Raw genomic sequence first — 22,975 nt, 5'->3', positions numbered from 1 at the left:
AGGAGGGGACCGCGTGCTTGCACGTGTGTGGAAACAGTAAATTATAAAAACGAGGGGAGATAATGGCGCTCATTACGGAGCGCGTCCTTTCCCTGCTGTTCTAGCACCAGAGTTCAGCCTCACCACGTCAAACAGGGAACTGTTTTTTAAAAAGATGAATAGCTTCAGCTGAGTCTATTGTTGTGAGCCCAGGGGGGAAATTAATTGTCAAAGTTCATTTTGAGGCTCTGAGGATTTCTTAGTATCCCCACGTTTTATTTCTAAAGTTACATCTTTCACCAAAGAACATACCCTTTTACATATATTTTTCTAATATGTTGACAACTCGGATTGTATGGTTGACAATTGATTTGCCGGGCCCGGCCAATCGCTGTTCAGTGCGCTCGAATGACGTACAATGAATGCGACTCAACTATCAAACATGCGGGGCTGTAGTATTGACTGTAGCCAACGTGTGAAGTGAGGAATACAGCATATATGCTATCACCAAAGCTGCGTGGATATTTACGTTTTTTAGGGGGTCCTTTCTCGTGAGCAACATGGCAAATACCAATCTTCAGTTCAAAACAAAGTAAGTGTTTTTTGACGCGTGGCACGTGCATATGCTGCAAACGTTTGCCAGCCGGCTAACACGAGCTAGGCTAAAGTGCTGTCCTAATAGTTTGCTACAACTTACTGTCATTTTTCTGTGTTCCCGTGTAGCTATGTTGTTTCCAGCAAGATTGAGCCGTTTTACAAAGGAGGAAAAGTGCAGGTGAGTTTTCTGCTTTGTGTCAAACGTGTCTTATGCTAAATAAACAGTAAGTTATAGACCACAACATCCTGACTTTTTAGCCCTCAGTGTGAGAGAGAGCCACAGGAGACAAGACAATTGTTAGCTCCAACACTGCCCAAGACCAGTGTACTGACTTTGACACGGGAACCTCTTTAACCTCTGTGTGTCTCTCTTTCAGATCAGCAAAGATGAAAAGTTCATCTTTTGCACGTGTGGATCTCGCGTCAATGTTTTGGAGATCAGCACAGGGAAGATCATTCACAGTGTTGAGCACGTAAGTCCTAACTAACTCAAATCATTTATAACTTGTAAAAGTCTTAACAGCCATCAGCACTTGTATCCCAGGGTTAGGGGAATGCATGGCCAGCATAATACAGAACTTGTGTTGTTGACCTTTACCTGCCCACATCTGTATTCTGTATCACTTTATTTGCTATGGCGCCATATATATTTAAAATTTAGAGAAGGTCAAATGATGGAGTATGGGAAAATTGGAAATGGAATACTCTATTTACAAATTGTATTTAATATGTTTTAGTGTGTTTTTGAATGTGATGTTTTGAATGTATGATGATGAATAAGGTATACAGCCTTGGCTTGTTGAAAATATAATTAAAGCTAAGGCAATTTAGGACTATGTTGGTAGTTATTAAAATGATTGTTTATGAAAAAGTGTGCAGTTTCTCAAATGTAAGGATTTGCTGCTGTGCTTTGTTTTTGTATCATTGTATATCACATTATTTGGTGTCAAATTGAAGATATCAACTTATCACAAAACTATGACGGGACCACTACATTTGAAGATGATTCTTATTTTCAGAAATAACGCTGATAAATACGATGTCATCTAGTCAGTTGAACCGTCACTCTTTTTAATACATTTTCACAATAATAATAATAATGTCACATTTTTGTCTGAATTGTAAATGCAGGATGATCAAGAGGACATCACATCATTCGCTCTCAGCGACGACGATGAGGTAATGCAAACACCTTGAACCGCCCTCCGTTCCTTCATCAGGTCGGCCTATAGACAATGTTTACTAAGCGTGAGTGTCCTCTGCTCTATGTCCCGTCACAGATGCTGGTAACGGCCAGTAGAGCTCTGCTGCTCAAGCAATGGGACTGGAGGCAAGCTCAGTGTACTCGCTCCTGGAGGGCCATTCACACGGTGCCCGTAGCCAGTATGGTCTTTGACTCCACCTCCACACTACTGGCCACAGGTCAGCAGTTAACAGAGCTTTTATTCCGCTTTGCGTCCCGTCCTGTGTTTTCTGCCTGATCTCTGCCACATGGACGTCGTACAATTTGTACCAAGAGTTTGTCCTTCTTGTTGTCTTGCAGGTGGCTGTGACGGAACTATAAAGATTTGGGATGTGGTGAAGCAGTACTGCACACACAACCTTAAAGGCTCATCGGGCGTCGTACAGTAAGTTCAGATATCCTGGTTCAAAAACCCTCAAAGTGGAAGATTAGTGCTTTACGCTTTACATTTGTTTGTGTATTTTACTTTGAGATGCATGAATCCATGAATGAAAACAGTTTATTTTTTCCGGCAAAACCTTTTCTTTACTTAAACAAAGAGGCCAAGAGTTCAATGTTGCCTATACACAAGCAATGAACTTAGCCTTTCTTAGAAAAGTCTAAATGGTACGTTTGTATTGTTATTCAAGAACTATTTAAAATAGTAAAGTGGTAGTAATCTTTGTAAAAAGACTTTTGGTTTAATTATTAAACCAAAAGTTATTATTATTATTAATTATTAATTATCAAAAACACATTTTCAGCTGTGTGTGTTTTTAAAGTTAGTGCCTTTGATTAAGGTGAAGTCGATTCATATTACTATGAAGTCGATTCATATTACTATGAATCGATTCAGGTGGAGTACTATTAAACAGAAAAAAACACAAAAAGTTTGAGTTAAAGATTTTAGTTTTGAAGTCAGTCAAGACACTGATTTTGTGACTAAATTCAATGGCAAAATAAAAATGCTCTCTGTGCATCTTGTGCAGCCTGGTTCAGTTCCACCCGGATATCGGCCGCCTGCAGCTCTTCTCCTCCTCTCTGGACTGTGGCATCCGGCTCTGGGACCTGAGCTCCAGCCAGTGTGTCTTTGTGCTGCAGAGCCACTACAGCGCAGTCACCTCCCTCGCCTTCAGCCCAGACGGAGACACCATGGTCAGGTACTGTAGTACGCTCTGAGAAGGATTCTGACCTTATTATACATATTTCTTCTTCATCTTTTCTTCTTGCTGTAACTGTGGGGGGGGGGGCTAATCTTTTACTTGCAGTTCTGGCAGAGACAAGATCTGTACAGTATGGGACCTTAAGAGCAGAAAAGCCAAGAGGACTGTGCCGGTCTATGAGGTAAGACTGTAGGATTCTTTGCTTGAAGATGCTGATGTCTTCTGTTATTTTAAAATAATAGAATACTATAATGTTCCGGTGTCCTTCATGCATGTCCCCAGACTGTGGAGGGTGTTGTGCTTTTGCCTGAGAACGAAGACCTCTCTGAGATCGGAGTGAAGAGCAAGGAGCTGCATTTCGTCACAGCTGGCAGTAAAGGTTTGTCACAGGCACTAAACTGTCTAATCTTAACTTGGGATGCACAGGACTAGTCGGTTAAACGTTTTAATGCTGCCTCTAATACCAGAAATACTAGTCGGGTTAGTCATTTATTGTCCCATCACTTGGACTTGAACATAACGTGTGTAGGCCTATAGGTGACGGCTAGTGAAAGAGAGAGAGAGAGACAAATGAGAGCACAAAGCAAAAAGGTGTTCATGACCGCTGCTCAAAGACCACTGTGATGACTGGTTCGTTGTAATGCTGCCTTTACGCACGACGGTGGAGACGAACCCAAAACAACACAGCGGTACTCTGCGGTCCGGCGATTAGCAAACAGAAGCCTACACTAACGTTTAACAAGAAACTCTATAAAGACACTCTTCAATAAAATAACGATCTCGATCGATGTGCGTTAATCCATCTGGGAACGTGTGTCTGATGACGGGCCGTTATCTTCATAATAAACAGTGTGCCGTACATTTGAACAGCATTCACATGCTTGGTCATTTGTCTAGAATAATTTTGAGAATGAAGGGCTCCTCAAGCGTTTACATTGTTCTTGGTTTTCTCTAAAAAGAAATGTAAAAGACTAGTCGACTAGTTCTGTTTTAAAAGTTGGGGAAATAAGTTGCTATGTGCGTCCCTTAATCTTAACTAGGGTTGCAAAATTCCGGGAATTTTCAAAGTTGGAAACTTTCCATGGGAATTAACGGGAATTTATGGGAATTAACGGGAATTTTGGGAATTAACGGGAATAAACGGGAATTTACCAAATTTAAAGCCACCCAAATGCACTAAATTCTCCTAACTATGTTATTTCAGTCCAGGCAAACGTTCTAGACTGTAAAAAGCTATTTTTTCAACTAAGTTTTAATATATTTATGAACATTTAATTTCAAATCAGATTTTTTTCAAAGTTTATTGAGACACCCAACTTGATATCATATATTGATTTTTACTATACCAGGTTTACAGAGGCTTAAACTGTGATTTTACATATAGTTGGGGACAATATATTTTAGCAAAATCTTGACTAAAACAACCAGATTTTATGCAAGTACACTTGGCAAATTGCACTTAGCACACATCCTACTGCAGGGGTAGGGGAGAACGGGGTACTATGTCACACGGGTTGGTTTTCACAATCGTTATATCTCGGAACCAGAAGGCGCTGTCTGTGAAATTTTGGTATGTAAATATCCAGAATTGGGATCATAGTCTTCCTTGGAGTTATACTGCTGAATTTGAGGTGAGAGGACTGTTTGTTTTGTCAAATTGAAAATATTTAGCTCCTCAGTATTTTTCTTCTAGGCTTTGAAGAAAAAAAGTGTAAAGGGTAAAATATAGTTTAGAGTGTGGTTAGCAAGCTAATTAGTTGTCAGATGGTTGTTGGCCTTGATGCTAGCAAGAAATTCAAGTTGGGGTTGGTCGTCACATTTTTTGGGGGGTTGGTTGTCACATGTTATCCAAAGGCTGCAGCCAGAAAAGGAACCCAATAACGAAAAAAATTGTCACGCTGTATCCTCACTATATATCCTTCTCTGTATCCCCAGAGAAGGAAAGAATAGAGCAGGAAAAGGCAGCTAGCATGCAAAAGAAAAAAGGGCAAAAAAATCAAAACAACCCAGTGCATCCCAAACTAGACCAGCTGCCAAGGCTATAGTAAGTTATGTAGGCCTATTTGTCAACTTGACAATGCAATTAAACTTTCAAATTTAGTTCTACTTTCTTTACTTATTTTTAAGATTATTCCCATTAAGATAACATTGTGACAAACAATCCCATAGTGTTTGACAACCGACCCCTTGATGGGGTTGGTTGTCACAATGTGTAAGGGTGTCTTTGATGATTAATTTCTTACAATAAGATAGAAAAAGTTAGGGGTACACATTTCAAGCCAACACCTTAAGCTTCAATTTAATGTAGGAATGACTATTGAAAGATCTTTTAGGTGATGAGGAATTCTCACTAGAGAAAAAAGTGTGTCTACTTACCCCGTCCTCCCCTACTGAGGCCATGCCCCCTACATGCTCTGTGCATTCCTCCATCACATGGGGGGCATTTGACTTTATTTATTGAATGGTTGGGTTCAGACAGATGAATAATATTTAACTCAACATTCATCTTTTTCTTGTTAAGTGAAATTATTCATTGTTCATAAAATAATCAAAACTTGATAAAGTTCTTCTTACAAATGTAATGTTTTTTAATTTTATTATTTTGCATGCATGTATGCCTATGACCAAACATAGTGTTTAAATGTTTAGATTTATGTTTGGATGTGAAAAAATAATAATTTAAATTACCGACATTTAGTTCATTCCTATAATTTCCAATTTTGAATATTCCCAAAATTCCCGAGCGAAAGTTCCCGTGGAAAGTTTCCGGAAAGTTTCCGGTAATTTACCGGAAACTTTCCACCCCTTTGCAACCCTAATCTTAACTGTCTTTTTTTTCCTCTGACTTCACCTCTTGTCCCTTCCTGACGTGCAGGTGTGTTGAGGGTGTGGGAGGCCAGCACGGCGCGTTGCGTCTACACCCAGAGCCTCTCCAGCGTCTCCCTGACAGAGGAGGACGGGGAGGGGAGGGACGATGACCCCCGCAGTCTAACGTTTCTCCTTCACCTGCCGCTCTCCTCCAGACTGGCCACAGTCACAGCCGAACACAACATAGTGCTCTACCAGCTGCCTGCTCTCAGCACACAGCAGCAGGTGGGATATTTACTATTTTACGTTGATCCATCACTGGGCAAAACATCTGTGTTTGTAAATGTATTTAGCCTGTACATTTCACAAAAGGTTCAAGTTTACATTTTTTTCGAATAAGAACGTGGTGTCTATATACAGAACGCTATACATTTACTTTTGCCTTGGTTACAAAGTTGTGGCTTAGATAACTGCTTAGCCATTTGAGCTTTTATAACTGTAATTCATGGGGTACATTGAAGGGAAAAGAGACATTTATTTGCACCTTTGCTTCACTGTACTGGCAAGTCACTTATGATGATATATACAATTATATTTATAAAACTTTTCTTGCTTGCTCTATATTTAAAGCAGCTTCCGTGACATCAAGCTAGACACATGGCATGGGCCATGTTTAATGTTTATTTCTGTCGATTTAACGGACGCTCTCTCTTCTGTTCACCCTCTCGCAGTTTGTGGGTTACAGCGACGAGGTGCTTGACGTGAAGTTTGTGGGTAAATGCGACAGCCACATTGTCGTAGCAACCAACAGTTGCCAGCTGAAGGTGTTTGAGCTGCTCACCAACAGCTGCCAGATCCTTTACGGACACACGGGTGAGTCACCAGCAGGGGGCAGCGTGTGTGTGTGTGAAATGCCTCCCAGCTGGGTTTGTCTGTTCACTTGGTGGCAGAAGAGTTTGTTTGAAACAAAACATTTCACTGTTAAGCTCTATTAAAAATATTAATGTAGGTAAACAGATTTCCATTCACTTGTAAAAAAAAAAACTTTGGTGACTGCAAATAACAATCTCATTACAATTATAGACATACACTCACCGGCCACTTTATTAGGTACAGCGGTTCATTTTCTTGTTAACACATATTACTAATCAGCCAATCACATGTCAGCAACTCAATGCATTTAGGCATGTAGACCTGGACTGGACAACTTATTGAGGTTGAAACCGAGCAACAGAATGGGGAAGAAAGGGGTTTTAAGTGACTTTGAACATGGCATGTTGAGGGTGCCAGGAAGGCTGGTATGAGTATTTCAGAAACTGCTGATCTACTGGGATTTTCACTCACTAAACCATCTCTAGGGCTTACAGAGAATGGCCGGAAAAAGCAAAAAGACCCAGTGAGCGGCATTTGTGTGGACGTAAAATGCCTTGTTGAAGTCAGACGTCAGTGGAGGATGGGCATACTGGTTTGAGATGATAGAAAGGCAACAGTAACTCAAATAACCACTCGTTACATCCAGGGTATGCAGAATACCATCTCGGAACGCAAAACGCGACCAACCTCGAAGCAGACGGGCTACAGCAACAGAAGACCCCACCGGGTGCCACTCCTGTCAGCTAAAAACAGGAAACTGTGGCTACAATTCTCACAGGATCACCAATATTGGACCATAGAAGATTGAAAAATAATGCCTGGTCTGATGAGTCTCGATTTCTGTTGCGACATTCAGATGGCAGGTTCAGAATTTGGCGTAAACGACATGAAAGTATGGATTCATCCTGCTGTGCACCATCAACCATGCCACGTTCAAAGTCACCTAAACCCCCTTTCTTCCCCCATTCTGATGCTTGGTTTGACTTCAGTGCATTGTCTTAACCACGTTTAAATGCCTAAATGCATTAAATTGCTGCCATGTGGTTGGCTGATTAGCTTTTTGTTTTTATAAGCCATTGAACAGGTGTACCTAATAAAGTGGCCGGTGAGTGTATTACCACATTGCTCATAAAAACATTGTAAATGAACCTTTAAATGAAGAGATGTAACTGTAACAAACCTTCAGAGTGGTTTTGACAGACATTTAAATACATCAAGTATTATGTCAAAATAAGGAAATGTATTCATTGATTAAATTACAAGGAACCAGTATCATGAGAATTCAGTGATCAAAAAAAAATCAGTTTTCCTCAGCATTATGTTGAAGAAATGTGACCTGCTGAACAAGTCGGAGAGATGTTTATCTACACTGAGACTCACAGCTACTTCTATCTGTTCATCTTCCACAGATACTGTCCTCTCATTGGACGTATTCAAAAAGGGTTTCCTCTTCGCAAGTTGTGCAAAGGTGAGCGCACACGTCCATCAACACTGCAGACAATAAGTAGAAACTTTAAAAAGGTTATGAACCCCCGCATATGTACCGTCAGAACTTCTTTTTTAAGTTTCCTTCAATAACATAGACTTCTCTATATATTTTTAAAAATCTTATTAAGAATTGATTTAGCTAAATAAATGATTTGTGTGACACATAATCTATAAATATGGACACCAGTAAACCAGACATAAGGCAACAGTAACATGCAGTGTGTGTGTTTGTCTTTAGGACCGGTCGGTACGTGTGTGGCAGATGGACGATGACAGTGGTCTGGTGCACTGCGTGGCTCAGGGCTCCAGCCACACCAACGCTGTGGGCTCCATCACCTGCTCCAGGTAACACCTGGTTATCACACACACGTCACCAACAAGGGCAAAGAGCTGGGTAGTAAATGTAAAAAAACTGGATCATTATGAACCTACTCCATATTCCTGTGTGTTTCTGTCCAGGATTAAAGCCTCCTTCATAGTGTCTGGCAGTCAGGACTGCACCGTGAAGGTCTGGGATCTGCCCGCAGACTTGTCCACGACGGGGGCAGACGTACACCAGCTAACCGCCCGCGCCACAGAGAAGGCGCACGATAAGGTGCCAGCACAAATACTATTCCTAATACATTTGAAACATTGACATTGCATCATATATTTCCACAAATTCATTCTTGAGATGACAAACTACTGGGGGCCAAAAGTTGTGTCAGGGTATGTGGGAAAGAACATGCAAGCTTGTTAAGGTGGGATAATTAAGGTGTCAACTTTCAATGTGACATTTGATGAACTCCACCTCTGCAGTTTAACATTTTGCAAACTGAGTCTCTTTATAAGGAAGTGGAAAAAAAAAAAAACAGGTTGCTTGCTCGCTGATTTACTGTTAAACGTTACTGGAAAGTAAAATCCAAACAGTCATCACTTCCTGCTATACCTTCACGTTCCCGCCTGGGGCTTACATAACATTCCCTTTGGTTGGCATGTAACACCAGCTTAGCAAGGAGGCACCGGATGCAGCTATGTAAGACGACACATATTTGTAGTATCACACCCTTTGTTCTCCTCCCCGCCCTATTTTCCATTATGTTTCTCAGCACGTCTGCTTTTTTCCCCAAGTACTCCAAACTTTCCCTTCTCATTAACTGTGTCTAAATTTATCTCCCAACCCAGAAACAGCCATTCTAGGCTGGTCAACACAACTAGAGAGTCATTGGAAAGCCCTGTTGATTCCAGTATGGGATGGGGATGGCGAAAAAAAATCATTTTATTTAATCTTTTATTTTTGTATTTGTGTGTGTGTGTGTGTTTATAAAAAAATCTATAAATCAAGCATTTAAAAAAAATATCTCCCCCCCACTTTCTCTTCCTCCAGGATGTAAACAGTGTTGCGGTGTCGCCCAATGACAAGCTGCTGGCTTCGGGCTCCCAGGACCGCACGGCCAAGCTGTGGTCCCTGGCGGGGGAGGGGGAGGTGGGCCTGCTGGGGGTGTTCAGGGGCCACCGGCGGGGCGTCTGGGCCGTCTGCTTCTCCCCCGTGGACCAGGTGCTGGCCACCACCTCGGCCGACGGCACCACCAAACTGTGGAGCCTGCAGGACTTCAGCTGCCTCAAGGTGTCTTTAATCACAGAATACCATCAGTCACTAGCATTCATTAGTCAAGTATGTGCTGTAGCTACTCTGCCTTGTCAGAGCCTCGTCTTGAAAAGCTTCAGTTCAAACCGACACACTCATTCGACAACAAATATCCCTCACTTTAAGTTCAACAGATGATTTCTGATTATGTTTGACACTATGATGTGGAAATCTGAGTTGTGAAAGATAGAAATAAATTCACTTCATATAGCTGATTATTATTATTTTTTAAATGCATTTGTGATTGTAGAATACAAATTTATATGTTTTTTTTTTTCTAATTCTCCAAAGACATTCGAGGGTCACGATGCGTCCGTTTTGAAGGTCATTTTTGTGAGCCGGGGCACTCAGCTGCTCACCAGGTAACCCCACCTGCCACTCATGCAAAGCTTCCATCCATACAAGTGCAATTTCAAATACCAATCCTTTTTTCCCCCTCTATATTTGTGTGTCTGCGTTAACAGGTTCATTTTGAAAACACTACGCAGCATCCAGTAGTTGTACCCTCCCGTTTAGGAAAGCTCAGCTCATAAACCCTTCATGCATGCTTATCCTGCTATCTCAGATATCTGATGTTCAACTGTTAACATCAACATACTTCACTCTTTCATACTGATAGTTATGCAACCTGTGTGCGTAGTAAAGATGCACATTTAGGACTAGTCACTTCCGAAACTTTAGAAACAGTTGAAGAAAAAAAGTTTCATTTTATCCAGTTTTATTGTTTAAGAATAGTACGCATGTGCATCTACACACTCACAAATCTTTTTTTTTTTTTTTTTTTTTTTTTTTTGGTTATTTTCAGTATTGATTAATATGTAAATTTTTCAAATTAATTGTATGGTCTATAAAATGTAAGCAAAGGTGGAAAAAAACTTGCTGTCACATGTTCTAAAAGCACGTTAAGTTTCAGCATGCTTGTTCAGTAAAACTAGCAGTAAAAAAAAACAATGTTTGCCATTTGTGAACACACACAACACACTTAAAAGTCACAGTTTTGAACTCCTGTCTCTTCTCGTCTTGGCTCTGTCCTCAGCGGTTCAGATGGCTTGGTGAAGCTGTGGACCATAAAGACTAACGAGTGTGTGAAGACTCTGGACGCCCACCAGGACAAAGTGTGGGGGCTCCACGGCAACCGCAAGGATGACAAGATGGTGACGGCCTCGGCAGACTCCAACATCACCCTGTGGATGGTAAGTGTGTTTGGACCCAGAGTCGCATGTTATACAGAGGGCGCTGAGAGGGGATTGAGCTGAAAAAAGGAGAAACCACAAAATAAAAGTGGTAAAATTCAATAAAGATTTAAACAGATATTATGGCAGGTTGAGGAAAGAGTAACATGGCATCTTAAAGGAAGAGTTCAACATTGCACCTAACTTCGTCAAAAACGCACGCACAGTTTATATCGAGCCTTATATTGAGCAGGATAGTGAGGCAAGGTGCTATTGAAAATGTTGAGGTATTCCTTTTAAGGTAGTTTTGATGGATCTGTTTTTGAAAATGATACATATACTGTACATACTGTGTGAGAATTATTATTTAAAAGCTTAGAATTCAAATCTTTCAAAAGCAACATTCATTTCAAATACACTAGTTTAATCCGGATAAGTATTTAACCAATTGAAGAACCATTCAAAAATGATTTATATAAACTAATCTAAAATAAATTTGTTAATCACAAACGATTTTTGTCTCTTTTCTGTTGCTAGGATGTGACTGAAGTGGAGCTGGCAGAGGAGCAGGCCAAGCAGGAGGATCAGATACTCAAGTTAGTAACACACACCATAATCCTTTTACAGTTGAAAAATGATTGCATGAGGATGCGGAAACAAAATATTTTTTGTTGACAGAGAACCTGCAGAAACCTGTCTGTCTGTCGCCACATTATCAAACAGAAACCGTGTTAGTCTAAGGCAGCGTTACTCATAGCGTGGCTCGCGAGCCGCATGCGGCTCGCCAAGCTTCTATGTGCGGCTCGCATGGCAATAAAAAAATACTGTGATATGATCATGCAGTTAATACAGATATTTCATAAAACCATTAAAAACAAGCAGATCTATAACATCAAACCTGTTAAACTAACGTGGCTGCTCTCATACAAATAAGTAATAAAAGAATAAGTCAACAACGGCATTACAAGGTGGAAATACAGACTAGAAAATAATATATTTAAACTTGCTCAGCCGTACGCTGACTGACAGCGGGGTTGCCAGATTTGCGGTTTTCATGCATTACAAGGGAGAATGTGCTCTTGGATAGATTGGGCTGTGGGGGAAAAAACTAACTCACGGTCAATAAAAATATGTTATGCATACCGTCTATCACAGGCATGCTCACGAACATGGAATATATTAAATCATTTGCAAAAAAATAGATCTCGTTTCATATCGCTAAGTTGGACATTTAAATTGGAGAACACTTAACAACCTGGCAACCACACGCACGGTACCGCAACAATGCTAGCTTGGATGCGATTTCAACATTTCATGCTGGTTACTGGTAGGCTACATTGATATACAGTATCTCACAAAAGTGAGTACACCCCTCACATTTCTTCAAATATTTCATTATATCTTTCCATGGGACAACACTGAATAAATGACACTTTGATACAATGTAAAGTAGTCAGTGTACAGCTTGTATAACAGTGTAAATTTACTGTCCCCTCAAAATAACTCGACACACAGCCATTAATGTCTAAACTGCTGGCAACAAAAGTGAGTACACCCCTTAGAAAAAATTTACAAATTGGGCCCAAAGTGTAAATATTTTGTTTTGCCACCGTTATTTTCCAGCACTACCTTAACCCTCTTGGGCATGTAGTTCACTAGAGCTTCACAGGTTGCAACTGGAACCCTCTTCTACCCATTCATGACGACATCAAGGAGCTGGTGGATATTAGAGTCCTTGCGCTCCTCCATCTCCCGTTTTAGGATGGCCCAAAGATGCTCAATAGGGTTTAAGTCTGGAGACATGCTTGGCCAGGCCATAACCTTTACCCTCAGCTTTTTTAGCAAGCCACTGGTCATCTTGGAGGTGTGTTTGGGGTCGTTATCATGTTGCAATACCACTCTGCGGCCCAGTTTACGAAGGTTGAGTGCACATGGTCAGCGTCGTACACAGAGGTTGGCTTTGGAAAATAGACGTATGAGTGCTGCCAGCATTGCTGAAGGGCTTGAAGGGGTGGGGGGGTCAACCTGTCAGTGCTCAGACCATACGCCGCACTCTGCATCATACTGGTCTGCATGGCTGTTGTCCCAGAAGGAAGCCTATTCTAAAGATGATGCACAAGAAACCCCACAAAAAGTTTGCTGAAGACAAACAGACTACGGACATGGATTACTGCAACCATGTCCTGTGGTCTGATGAGACCAAAATACATTTATTTGGTTCAGATGGTGTTAAGAGTGTGGAGCGGCAACCAGGTGAGGAGTACAAAGACAAGTGTGTCTTGCCTAGAGTCAAGCATGGTGGTTGGAGTGTCATGGTCTGGGGCTGCATGAGTGCTGTCAGCACTGGGGATCTACAGTTCATTGAATTCTAACATGTACTGTGACATACTGAAGCAGAGCATGATCCCCTCCCTTCATAAACTGGGCCGCAGGGCAGTACTGCAACATGATAACGACCCCAAACACCCCTCCGAACGACCACTGGCTTGCTAAAGAAGCTGAGGGTAAAGGTTATGGACTGGCCAAGCATGTCTCCAGTCTTAAACCCTATTGAGCATCTTTGGGGCATCCTCAAACGAGAGATGGAGGAGCGCAAGGTCTCTAATATCCACTAGCTCCTTGATGTCGTCATGAATGGGTAGAAAAGGGTTCCAGTTGCAACCTGTGAAGCTCTAGTGAACTACATGCCCAAGAGGGTTAAGGCAGTGCTAGAAAATAATGGTGGCAAAACAAAATATTGACACTTTGGGCCCAATTTGGACATTTTTTCTTAGGGGTGTACTCACTTTTGTTGCCAGCAGTTTAGACATTAATGGCTGTGTGTCGAGTTATTTTGAGGGGACAGTACATTTACACTGTTATACAAGCTGTACACTGACTACTTGACATTGTATCAAAGTGTCATTTATTCAGTGTTGTCGCATGGAAAGATATAATGAAATATTTGAAGAAATGTTAGGGGTGTACTCACTTTTGTGAGATACTGTATGTCTATTCAGAACCAGTTGGGCACCAGGTGGACAGATGAAAAGCTCCACAAACGAGGAAAATGAAGTGTTTTGTCTAAACTGCATATTGTATGTTCACTTTGATCAGGCAGGGTTCCCAATGTCTCTGAATTATTCCAGAAAAATAATAGGCTGCTAAACAGCTCACATAAGACACAGTTGAATAAGCCTCTTAATTTTCCTCTCATAGTGCACCAGATTGATGAATTTACCTTTTGAAAGGTAAAAAAAAATTTATTCCAGGGGGGTATTATATGAACACACCCATTTTGATTGATAATATGTCATTCATAAATTTTTTTTAACAAATATTTGAATAAAAAGTAGGATAATAATTTATTATTCAATAGCTTTGATGTTATGTGACCCAGTGTCTCCAAATTATTCCAGATAATAGTACACAGTCACACAACTCTTAATTTTCCTCCAAAAGTGCACCAGATTGATACATTCTGGGTTAAAAGGTACCAAATTTTCTTCCGGGGGAGCATGCCCCCGGACCCCCCTAAGGACTGGGTTCCCTCAGTTTTACAAAATACTGTGGGAAACACTGGTTCAAGAATTACATATTAATAAGCAGGCATGCTTATGTATGACTGGATTTATAGCTTTTGATACTTTGTGGCAAAAATGGCTCTCCTGCTGACTTTGTCCTGTCAGTGCGGCTCTCCTGAAAAAAATAGTGAATACCACTGGTCTAAGGTGAACCTCGGCGTTTCAAAGGTCAGGCCTGGCAGAGGTCAAGGCTGTATTTGTTCTATTCTGTTAGGAATGTAGGAATTGCAGGCAATTGATTATGTGTTCAGTGTAACAAATGAGTTATTACTAGCAACACCACAGACAGAAACCAACTTAATTCGGCTTTATACATAGAGGAGATTTCTATAAAGAATCCCTCAGGTGTTTTGAGGTAAAAGGTGCACGCAGCGGAAACGCCTTGTTAAGTTATTCTTTTACAATCCCATCAAGAATATAGTGAAGGACTTGACATGCTTCTTCCATCTCGACCTTTGCTCATCAAAGCAGTTTGATGGCTTTGTTATAACGACAAAAAAGACCAAGTGATACAGCCGAGACATTTTCACATGAAAAGTGTTAATATGTCAAACCTTGCTAATGAGCGTTTTTTTTAAAAATACATTTAAATATCTGACTGTTCTGTTTGTTAATTTTTTTTAGCAAATTAGCAGTAAACATTGAGAATTATATTCCTTTTGAGCGAATACAGAAGAATGTCCCTGTGTCTGTGTTTTGAACTTGTGTCTCTTGTGTTTTATTGTGTGTGTGTGTGTGTGTGTGTGTGTGTGTGTGTGAAGGCAGCAGGAGTTGTCCAACTTGCTCCATGAGAAGAAGTATCTGAAGGCTCTGGGTCTTGCCATCTCGCTGGACCACCCACACACGGTGCTCACTGTCATCAAAGGTACTCTAGTCTACAACTCTTCTGCCGCTCCCTCTTTTGTATGTGGGACATCTGTATAGACAGGGGACTCTGTGTCCATGTGGTTTTTAACAGCATTTGTCTCTAGACATACTCCATGCATTGTTCCTTTGTTTAACCTGCAGTTATCCTGTCAGTCATCTCTCGTCTCTCATTGTGGTGTGCGTTTCTATGCATCCACAGCACACTGCTCTATAAAAATAGAAACACGCCTGGATTTGCCAGTGAATAGCTATAATGTTGCTCAGCAATAAGTGCAGGTGACATAAGACAAACAAGTTTCTATGACATAACACCGATTGTTTTATAATGTTATTTTGATTGATGGCATTGACCTAATTTCTTTCTCTAAATCATTTTGTTGGCATCTCTGCAGATTAGTTTCTACACCCTGAATTATCCCTCTCACATGTGGTGATTCAGTATTCAGTACTTGTGTCAAACAAAGGCTAGTGCATTTCTTGGATTTGAGGGGATTATGCGACGGTATCGATCACACCTAGTATTCATGCACAGTCATCCTACCGTAGTCAATATCACAGTTTGTGATTGGATGTTTCATTTTATGTGAAATTACGCAAAATAGAGAACAAGAAAAGTAGCCACACACACTTTTGTCTCATTCTGAAGTTTATATTTATTTATGAACAAGAGTGCTTTGTTGCAATAAATGAGGTAAAAGTGTGAGCAGACCTGTGTGGGTCTGTGATCAGGAATTGATAATCTACATATAAACTGTCTGTTGCCTTTGACATAATTCTCTCTCATGTTGCCTGCAGCGATCCGTCAGGGGGAAGATAGCCGCGAGCTGCTGGAGAAGACGGTGCTGAAGCTCCGAGTGGATCAGAAAGGTAAAAGGGTCATTGATGTCATTTTTCTATGATGATTTCTTGGCATTTTTTGCATGCTTTATGAGACAATTTGGAGAGACAGAGATGAAATGGGGTAGAGATATGGGTGACATGCTGCTGCTGCAACGAGGACTAAGCCTCTAGGGTACACGCTCAAACCACTACACCACGGAGCGCCCATTTTAAATCTTTTTTTAATGATGAAACGAAAGAAAAACAAGAACCAGTTTATCAGTTTCGTTTACGGTAAAACAAAACTGATAAATTCTGGCATCTACCCCCAATAATTCAATTTAAGAAACCCTCTGGATGCCAACTACTCATTCATTATTTATCGAGCGCAGCTTGTGGCTTCCTTGTTAAGTGACAGCAGGTGAATAGAAAAAGCCACCACTCTTTTGTCCTGAGGAAATTAGTCACTTTCAAACACGATACTATTCCACTGAATACTGAAACAATGGCAATACATGGAAAGAATGCATTACAGTAAATGAAGTAATAAACTCTGTCTTTGTCTCAGAGTCCATCCTGCGCTACTGCGTGGTGTGGAACACCAACGCCAGAAACTGTCAGGACGCCCAGGCTGTCCTTCAGGTTCTCCTCACACACCTGCCCCCTGAGGAGCTGCTGCAGTATCAGGGAGCACGCACCCACCTGGAGGGCCTCATCCCATATACAGGTCAGCAGACAGACAGGTTTCAAGACTGGATTCAAGGTCAACGTGGAGACTATGCCACAAAAGATAAACTAGTGATACACATTCCAACTCCCTTTTTTTAAAACTTTGATGGGTAGGTGTGTCCTGTTTAGCATAAGTAAATGCCAAGAGCACCCTGGTCAGAATGTGTGGCTGCAGGGTTTTGCCTGTAGCATGCCTGAGAAGTGGACAAACAGGAAATTTTAGTCTCGACACTTGAAAGATGCTGTTTTTGTTACACTTCATTTCTCCATGGCACGGTTCCAACATGAACACAATTAACAGAGTAGAGAACTTCCTTGTTCAAATTGTGCTGAAATCATGGCTAAACAACTGTATCCCTAAATAATACTCTTATGTACTATTTTTCGTAATATGTACTTATTTATCTTTTATTGTACAGTGCAAAAGTTTTAGGCACGTGTGAAAAATGCTTTAAACTAAGAATGCTTTCAAAAATATAATTATAGCCTAATTGTTTAATTTTAGCAATTTAAATGAATGCGAAGTGAGCAAACAAAGTAGTTATACTGGATAAGCAAAGTCTCACACAGACAAAGATTTCAAGGCCGACTGGGGTTTCAAGATGCAAGGTGCTGCTCTGAAAAACACACCAAGCTTATCTCCCTTCCAAATCAGCTCAGAACTGGCAGAAACCAGTGGGATCCTGGTACACCCATTTACTGTCTGGAAAGGTCAGAGGTCAGAAGTGGTCTTCATGGAAGAGCTGTAGCCAAAATTGTAGCCATACATCCAACATGGAAACAAGGCCAAGCGTCTCAACTGTGCATGAAAACATAGGAACTTAGGCTCAGAAAACTGGCAGCAGGTGCTCTGGACTGATAAGTCAAAATTTGAAATATTTGGATGTAGGAGTAGGGGTTGAATATTTGGTCAGGATTAATAGTGTCCTCAATGCTGAGAATAGTAGATGGATGTACCTGGGTCCAACTGGTTTCTGCCAGTATTGGAACGGTGAGGAGAATTCCTTTATTTTTGCTGTGGACTGAAAACATTTGGGTTTGACACCAAAAGATGAATATGAGACAATAGATCATAATTTCAGATTTAATTTCCAGCTATTTACATCTGGATCTGATACACAACACATAAGATAGCATTATTTGTAAAGGAACACCACATTTTTAGGTGAGCAAAAGTATTGGAACAGATAGACATAAAATAAATTAAAGTGAATAAAACGTAATATTTTCTTGCAAATTCTTCTCTTGCAATAACTGCATCAAGCCTGTGACCCAATGACATCACCAAACTTTTGCATTCTTCTTTTGTGATGCTTTTCCAGGCTTTCACTGCAGCCTCATTCAGTTGCTGTTTGTTTTGGGGGGTTACTCCTCTTTAGCAGGTAAAATGCATGCTCTATAGGATTTAAGTCTGGAGATAGACTTGGCCAGTCTGAAACCTTCCATTTCTTGCCCCTGATTAACTCCTTTGTTGTTTTTGCAGTGTGTTTTGGGTCATTATCTTGCTGCATGATGAAGGATCTTCCAATCAGTTTGGTTGCATCTTTCTTTAAATAGGCAGACAAAATGTTTCTGTAGACTTCTGAGTTCCTTTTGCTGTTGCCATCATGTGTTACATCATCAATGAAGAATAATGAGCCCGTCCCAGAAGAAGCCATGCAAGCCCAAGCCATGACAGTGCCTCCACCGTGTTTCACAGATGAGCCTGTATGTTTGGGATCATGAGCAGATCCTTTCCTTCTCCAAACTTTAGCCTTTCCATCACTAATGGTGAAGGTTCATCTTGACAACAACACAGTAACACATGATGATGGCAGCAGCAAAATTAACTTAGAAGTCTACAGAAACATTCGGTCTGCCAATTTAAAGAAAGATGCAACCAAACTGATTGGAAGATCCTTCATCATGCAGCAAGATAATGATCCAAAAAAACTGCAAAAACAACAAAGGAGTTAATTAGGAGCAAGACATAGAAGGTTTTAAGTCAATCTCCAGACTTAAACGCTATAGAGCATGCATTTTACCTGCTAAAGAGGAGAGTGAAGAGAGTAACCCCCCAAAACAAACTGCAACTGAATGAGGCTGCGGTGAAAGCCTGGAAAAGCATCACAAAAGAAGAATGTAAAAGTTTGGTGATGTCAATGGGTCACAGGCTTGATGCAGTTATTGCAAGCGAAGGATTTGTGACAAAATATTAAGTCTTATTCACTTAAATTTAAATACTTTTGCTCACCTAAAAATGTGGTGTTCCTTTACAAATAATGCTTTCTTCACAGTTGTGTATCGGATCCAGATGTGAATACCTGGAATTGAAAGCTGAAATGTTGATCTATTGTCTCATATTCATATTTTGGTGTCAAACCCAAATGTTTCCAGTCCACAGCAAAAATAAAAAGGTAATGCGGCTTAAAAACAATATCAAGAGTGTACAATCATTACTTTCTGTAATCAACAGCAGAAGAAACTGGCAATGTCATGAATGTGTGCAATACTCTGGGGGGGGGGAAAAGAAATGATGACAGTATGTGTTGGAAAGGCCGCTTCCCTCATGCACCCTCACTCGCCGTGCCCGCACTCATATTACTTTTGGACATTCCATGCGCACAGAGGGGCAGAGAGTTCAGTGGAGGAGTGTCTGTTTGTGTGCATTATTGACCAAAACGTGAGTTTGTCCATTGTGAACGGCACATAAGATGCTTTAAGTTAAGCCTACCGTGACTTGTATATTTCATAAGCCTTATGAGTGTTCAAAGTGAGTTTATTACCTGTTTATCACGGCCTGTGTTAAGCTAATTATTATGTAGAAAACGTCGAAAACCACTTCATTATCCTAATTTATGCCTCCTTAGTTGAAGTTACTAGCCCGGTATCACACTATTATATGTAAGCCCCTGATATTAATGTTATTTCGCTACACATAGTGCAATTTCGGCGATCTTTTGTGTGTGTGAATTCGCGTGTCGTTTACTAGTGTAACGGTCACGTTAATGAGCCATTAAGCCCTTTGTTCTATATGTTTCCCGCCTTTGACCATTTAACACTGGTTTGTGTTTCACCATTGTAACACTGTGTTAGTGAAAGAGTATGTCTGTTTAGCCTACCTGTAGTAATGCACAGGCAATACTGTTATTTCCTTGTTATTTTCCACTTGTATATTGTGAACATACTGTAGCCTATATTATTTGATATTAATGCAAATGTGGTTTCTTGTCTATTCCCTTTTCAGACCACACACTCTGTCACTTATGCAGACCTAACCCCAAAGCCTAAGTTAATTATCCTGTGCATTGCTGTGCTGTGCTGTAAACCACCAAAGTCTGCTATTAAAGCCCACGACTGCATCCTATCCTCTACTGTGTGTTCTTACCGACACCCCAGGAAGACACTCTGCTCTAACCCAATAACCTTATACAGTCCACCCATTCAACAGTATGTCACCTATGATTAACTGTGTACTGTCCTCTGTCTTTTTTCTCCAACAGAGAGACACATGCTGAGGATTGGCAATCTGCTGCAGGCCTCCATGTTCTTGAACTACATGTGGCAGAAGATGAGAGTGGCCGGAGCTCCGTCCAGGTGAGGAAGCCCGTGGCTGGGACTTGAACCTCCTGCTTAGCCTGTACAACACATACACCACCAGCACCAGGAAGTCAGATGCTTAAAAAAAACACAGTTTTCAAATCTCACAGACAACTCCTGGAATGTTTTTGCAGCGTCAGCTATGTTATCTTTTCATCACAGGCACTGAGAGGTAGAAGGCAGAAAAAATAAGAAGGTTGCGGTTTTTTTAAATGTATTATTATTTTTTGTATAGATATTTTTTGGGGCATTTTTTATGCTTTATTTGATAGTGCAGAGAGACAGAGGTGAAATGGGGCAGAGAGGGGCGTGACGTGCAGAGAACGACCGCGGGTGGGAATCGAACCCGGCTCTGCTGCTGGGCCCGGCCCGGGAGGGTGCACTCAGTTTCTTCCTGCTCTGTTACAAGAAACAGTCTGACAGCCTGTGATCGATGGACTTGAGATTCCAGGAACCACACAAAGACTTTAGTTGTGTTTTCCATCTCAAGGGAACCCAATGGAGGAAATGAGTGCTGGTGGTGTTGTTGCAGAGCAGCATTCTCGGCGTTGACACATTTTTGCATTTCTGAATGGAGCCTTGACTGTTAACATTGTCAGGTCCTGAGGGCTTTAATTGTTGGGTAACTGATACCAAAATACTGTAAATGATATATAATGATATGATGAGAGATTTACAACAGGGATGATATGTGTTAAAGCTTTAATGCGTTACTTTTTGTATAAATGAATATCGGTTACATTCAAACCTTCGCCGAGTTGACCCAAAATTGATTAAGCCTATCGCCTCCACAATAATCTCTCTATTTCTCAGTATGGCAGCGTTTACAAACTGGTGTCGCCCCCCCCCCCCCCCCAGACGCTGTAGCTCAGGAGTTCAGACAAATCCTAAAACGCACCCAAGAAATGTTTGTTGTTGATTTTTTTTTGAAAGATTATCTTTAGGCGTTTTTCCCTTTTAATTTGACAGATTTGGAGAAAGAGTTCAAATGGGGCACTGAGACCTGCAGAGAACCGATCACGGTTAGGATTTGAAAAAGGTCTGTTGCGATGAGGATTGAGCCTCTAGGGGGATGCTCTAACCACTACACCAAGAGTGCCACCCTCAGTTGTTGATTCTACTACTAAGAAAAAACCTCACCTCCATGTAGATGCGCGGACCGTGTTGTAATTCCTCATGGGGGGGGGGCAACAGAAGTTACGCACTACAGCTGTAAACTTAATATATGTTTCAATAGATAGAATAGATACGGTTGATAAACTAATATGCATTTTTTTTTGGGGTGGGGGGGGATTTTCAAGCTTTATTTGACAGTACAGAGTTGAAATGGGGAGACAGAGAGAGATAGGGGGGATGACCTGCAGTAAAGGTCCACGGGTCGGATTTGAACCCACGGCCACTGCAACGAAGGCCCGAGCCAATATGGTACGCGCTCTATCCACTACGCCACAGGAGCTCCCCTAATTTTCAAATCCATTTTGTCATTCCTTTCCAGCACAGAGCAAGATGAAGAGATGGACACCACTCCTCTCGCACGGCCTTTCTTTACCATCGACAAGGAGAAAGGGATGGACGGAGGAGATGAGGAGAACGGAGGAGGAGACGACAGCGATGGAGGGCAAGACGACGATCCAAAATGTCCCATTGTTGAAGAAGGGGATGACGAGGAGGTCAGCGTCACCAGGAAAGCCTCGAGCAACGGAGGGCGAGTGGAGAACGGAGAGAGAAGCAACACAAACGGAGACCACCGCTCTGACAGTGAAGAGAGCTCAGAAGAGGAGGAGGAGGGAGGAGAAGAAGAGAAGGATCAGACAGCTGTAAGTGTGATGAAATGTGTCCCTTTGTCTTCCACTGCACAATGTCAGACTTTGACCAGTTGACAAGGATCTCCAAGCTGGGGACTAACAGACAGACAGACACAGAGAGAGAGAGACAAAACGCCCTGAGAGGTCGTCTTATCTCGGACCGTTAGCTCTAGCAACACACTGAACATGTGAAAGACAGACAGGTGTGGATTGGTGATGATACAGATAAAAGGTTTCCGTGCATTCACACCCCCCCCCCCCCTCCTAACCATCTCTGCAGCAGGAGTTATAAAGACTTTCTCTGTCATGCCGTTATCTAAAGTTCTTCCAATCGGAATGTGAGGAAACTAAAGCAGCCAGATTCCCGCAGATATAATGGACATTATCCCCTCCCAGAAACAGACACCCATTGTCTAGTTATGCAATGTGGCTCAGACCTGATCCACCCACTCTACCACAACACAAAAGGCTCCTTATATAACCAGGGACTTCCTTTTTCTTATGTCATGACTACAAATGTTTTATGTAATAAAAAAATATGTTTTTTTGATTTAAAATGAGTTGTGTTTTTATGAAGTGATCTGCAGAACATTGTTCATGTTGTTCAAAATGTTGGAAATGTATCTCAATCGTCACGTGGTTTTGGCTGTCGGGGAGCTTTGTGACCCTGATCATATCATTGGG

The 22,975-nt window shown here is 41.3% G+C and overlaps 1 protein-coding gene across 1 annotated transcript; it reads left to right on the top strand.

Annotated features, from left to right (window-relative positions):
- The first annotated feature begins 422 nt into the window (after positions 1 to 422).
- On the top strand, positions 423 to 22,842 carry tbl3 (transducin beta like 3). Its single transcript, XM_080044338.1, has 23 exons — positions 423 to 571; positions 703 to 754; positions 954 to 1,049; positions 1,708 to 1,755; positions 1,857 to 1,998; positions 2,120 to 2,204; positions 2,788 to 2,958; positions 3,067 to 3,142; positions 3,244 to 3,340; positions 5,837 to 6,054; positions 6,501 to 6,642; positions 8,052 to 8,110; positions 8,369 to 8,475; positions 8,590 to 8,725; positions 9,497 to 9,736; positions 10,049 to 10,119; positions 10,794 to 10,950; positions 11,467 to 11,525; positions 15,254 to 15,357; positions 16,155 to 16,226; positions 16,747 to 16,905; positions 20,390 to 20,483; positions 21,982 to 22,842. The coding sequence occupies exons 1-23, from the start codon at positions 540 to 542 to the stop codon at positions 22,364 to 22,366; spliced, it is 2,802 nt and encodes a 933-aa protein (XP_079900464.1). The 5' UTR covers positions 423 to 539; the 3' UTR covers positions 22,367 to 22,842.
- The last annotated feature ends 133 nt before the right edge of the window (positions 22,843 to 22,975 follow it).

Source organism: Ammodytes marinus (assembly GCF_949987685.1).
Source record: "Ammodytes marinus genome assembly, chromosome: 16".
Taxonomy (NCBI): domain Eukaryota; kingdom Metazoa; phylum Chordata; class Actinopteri; order Uranoscopiformes; family Ammodytidae; genus Ammodytes; species Ammodytes marinus.
Note: the sequence above shows the minus strand (reverse complement) of the source record. Positions and strands in the feature narration are given on the sequence as shown.

Excerpts from the sequence above, each read along its gene's own strand:
- tbl3 (XM_080044338.1), top strand. The coding sequence starts at position 540 with ATGGCAAATACCAATCTTCAGTTCAAAACAAA. Across the intron at positions 755-953 it reads ACAAAGGAGGAAAAGTGCAG|ATCAGCAAAGATGAAAAGTT; the intron begins GTGAGTTTTCTG and ends TCTCTCTTTCAG. Across the intron at positions 8,726-9,496 it reads CAGAGAAGGCGCACGATAAG|GATGTAAACAGTGTTGCGGT; the intron begins GTGCCAGCACAA and ends CTCTTCCTCCAG.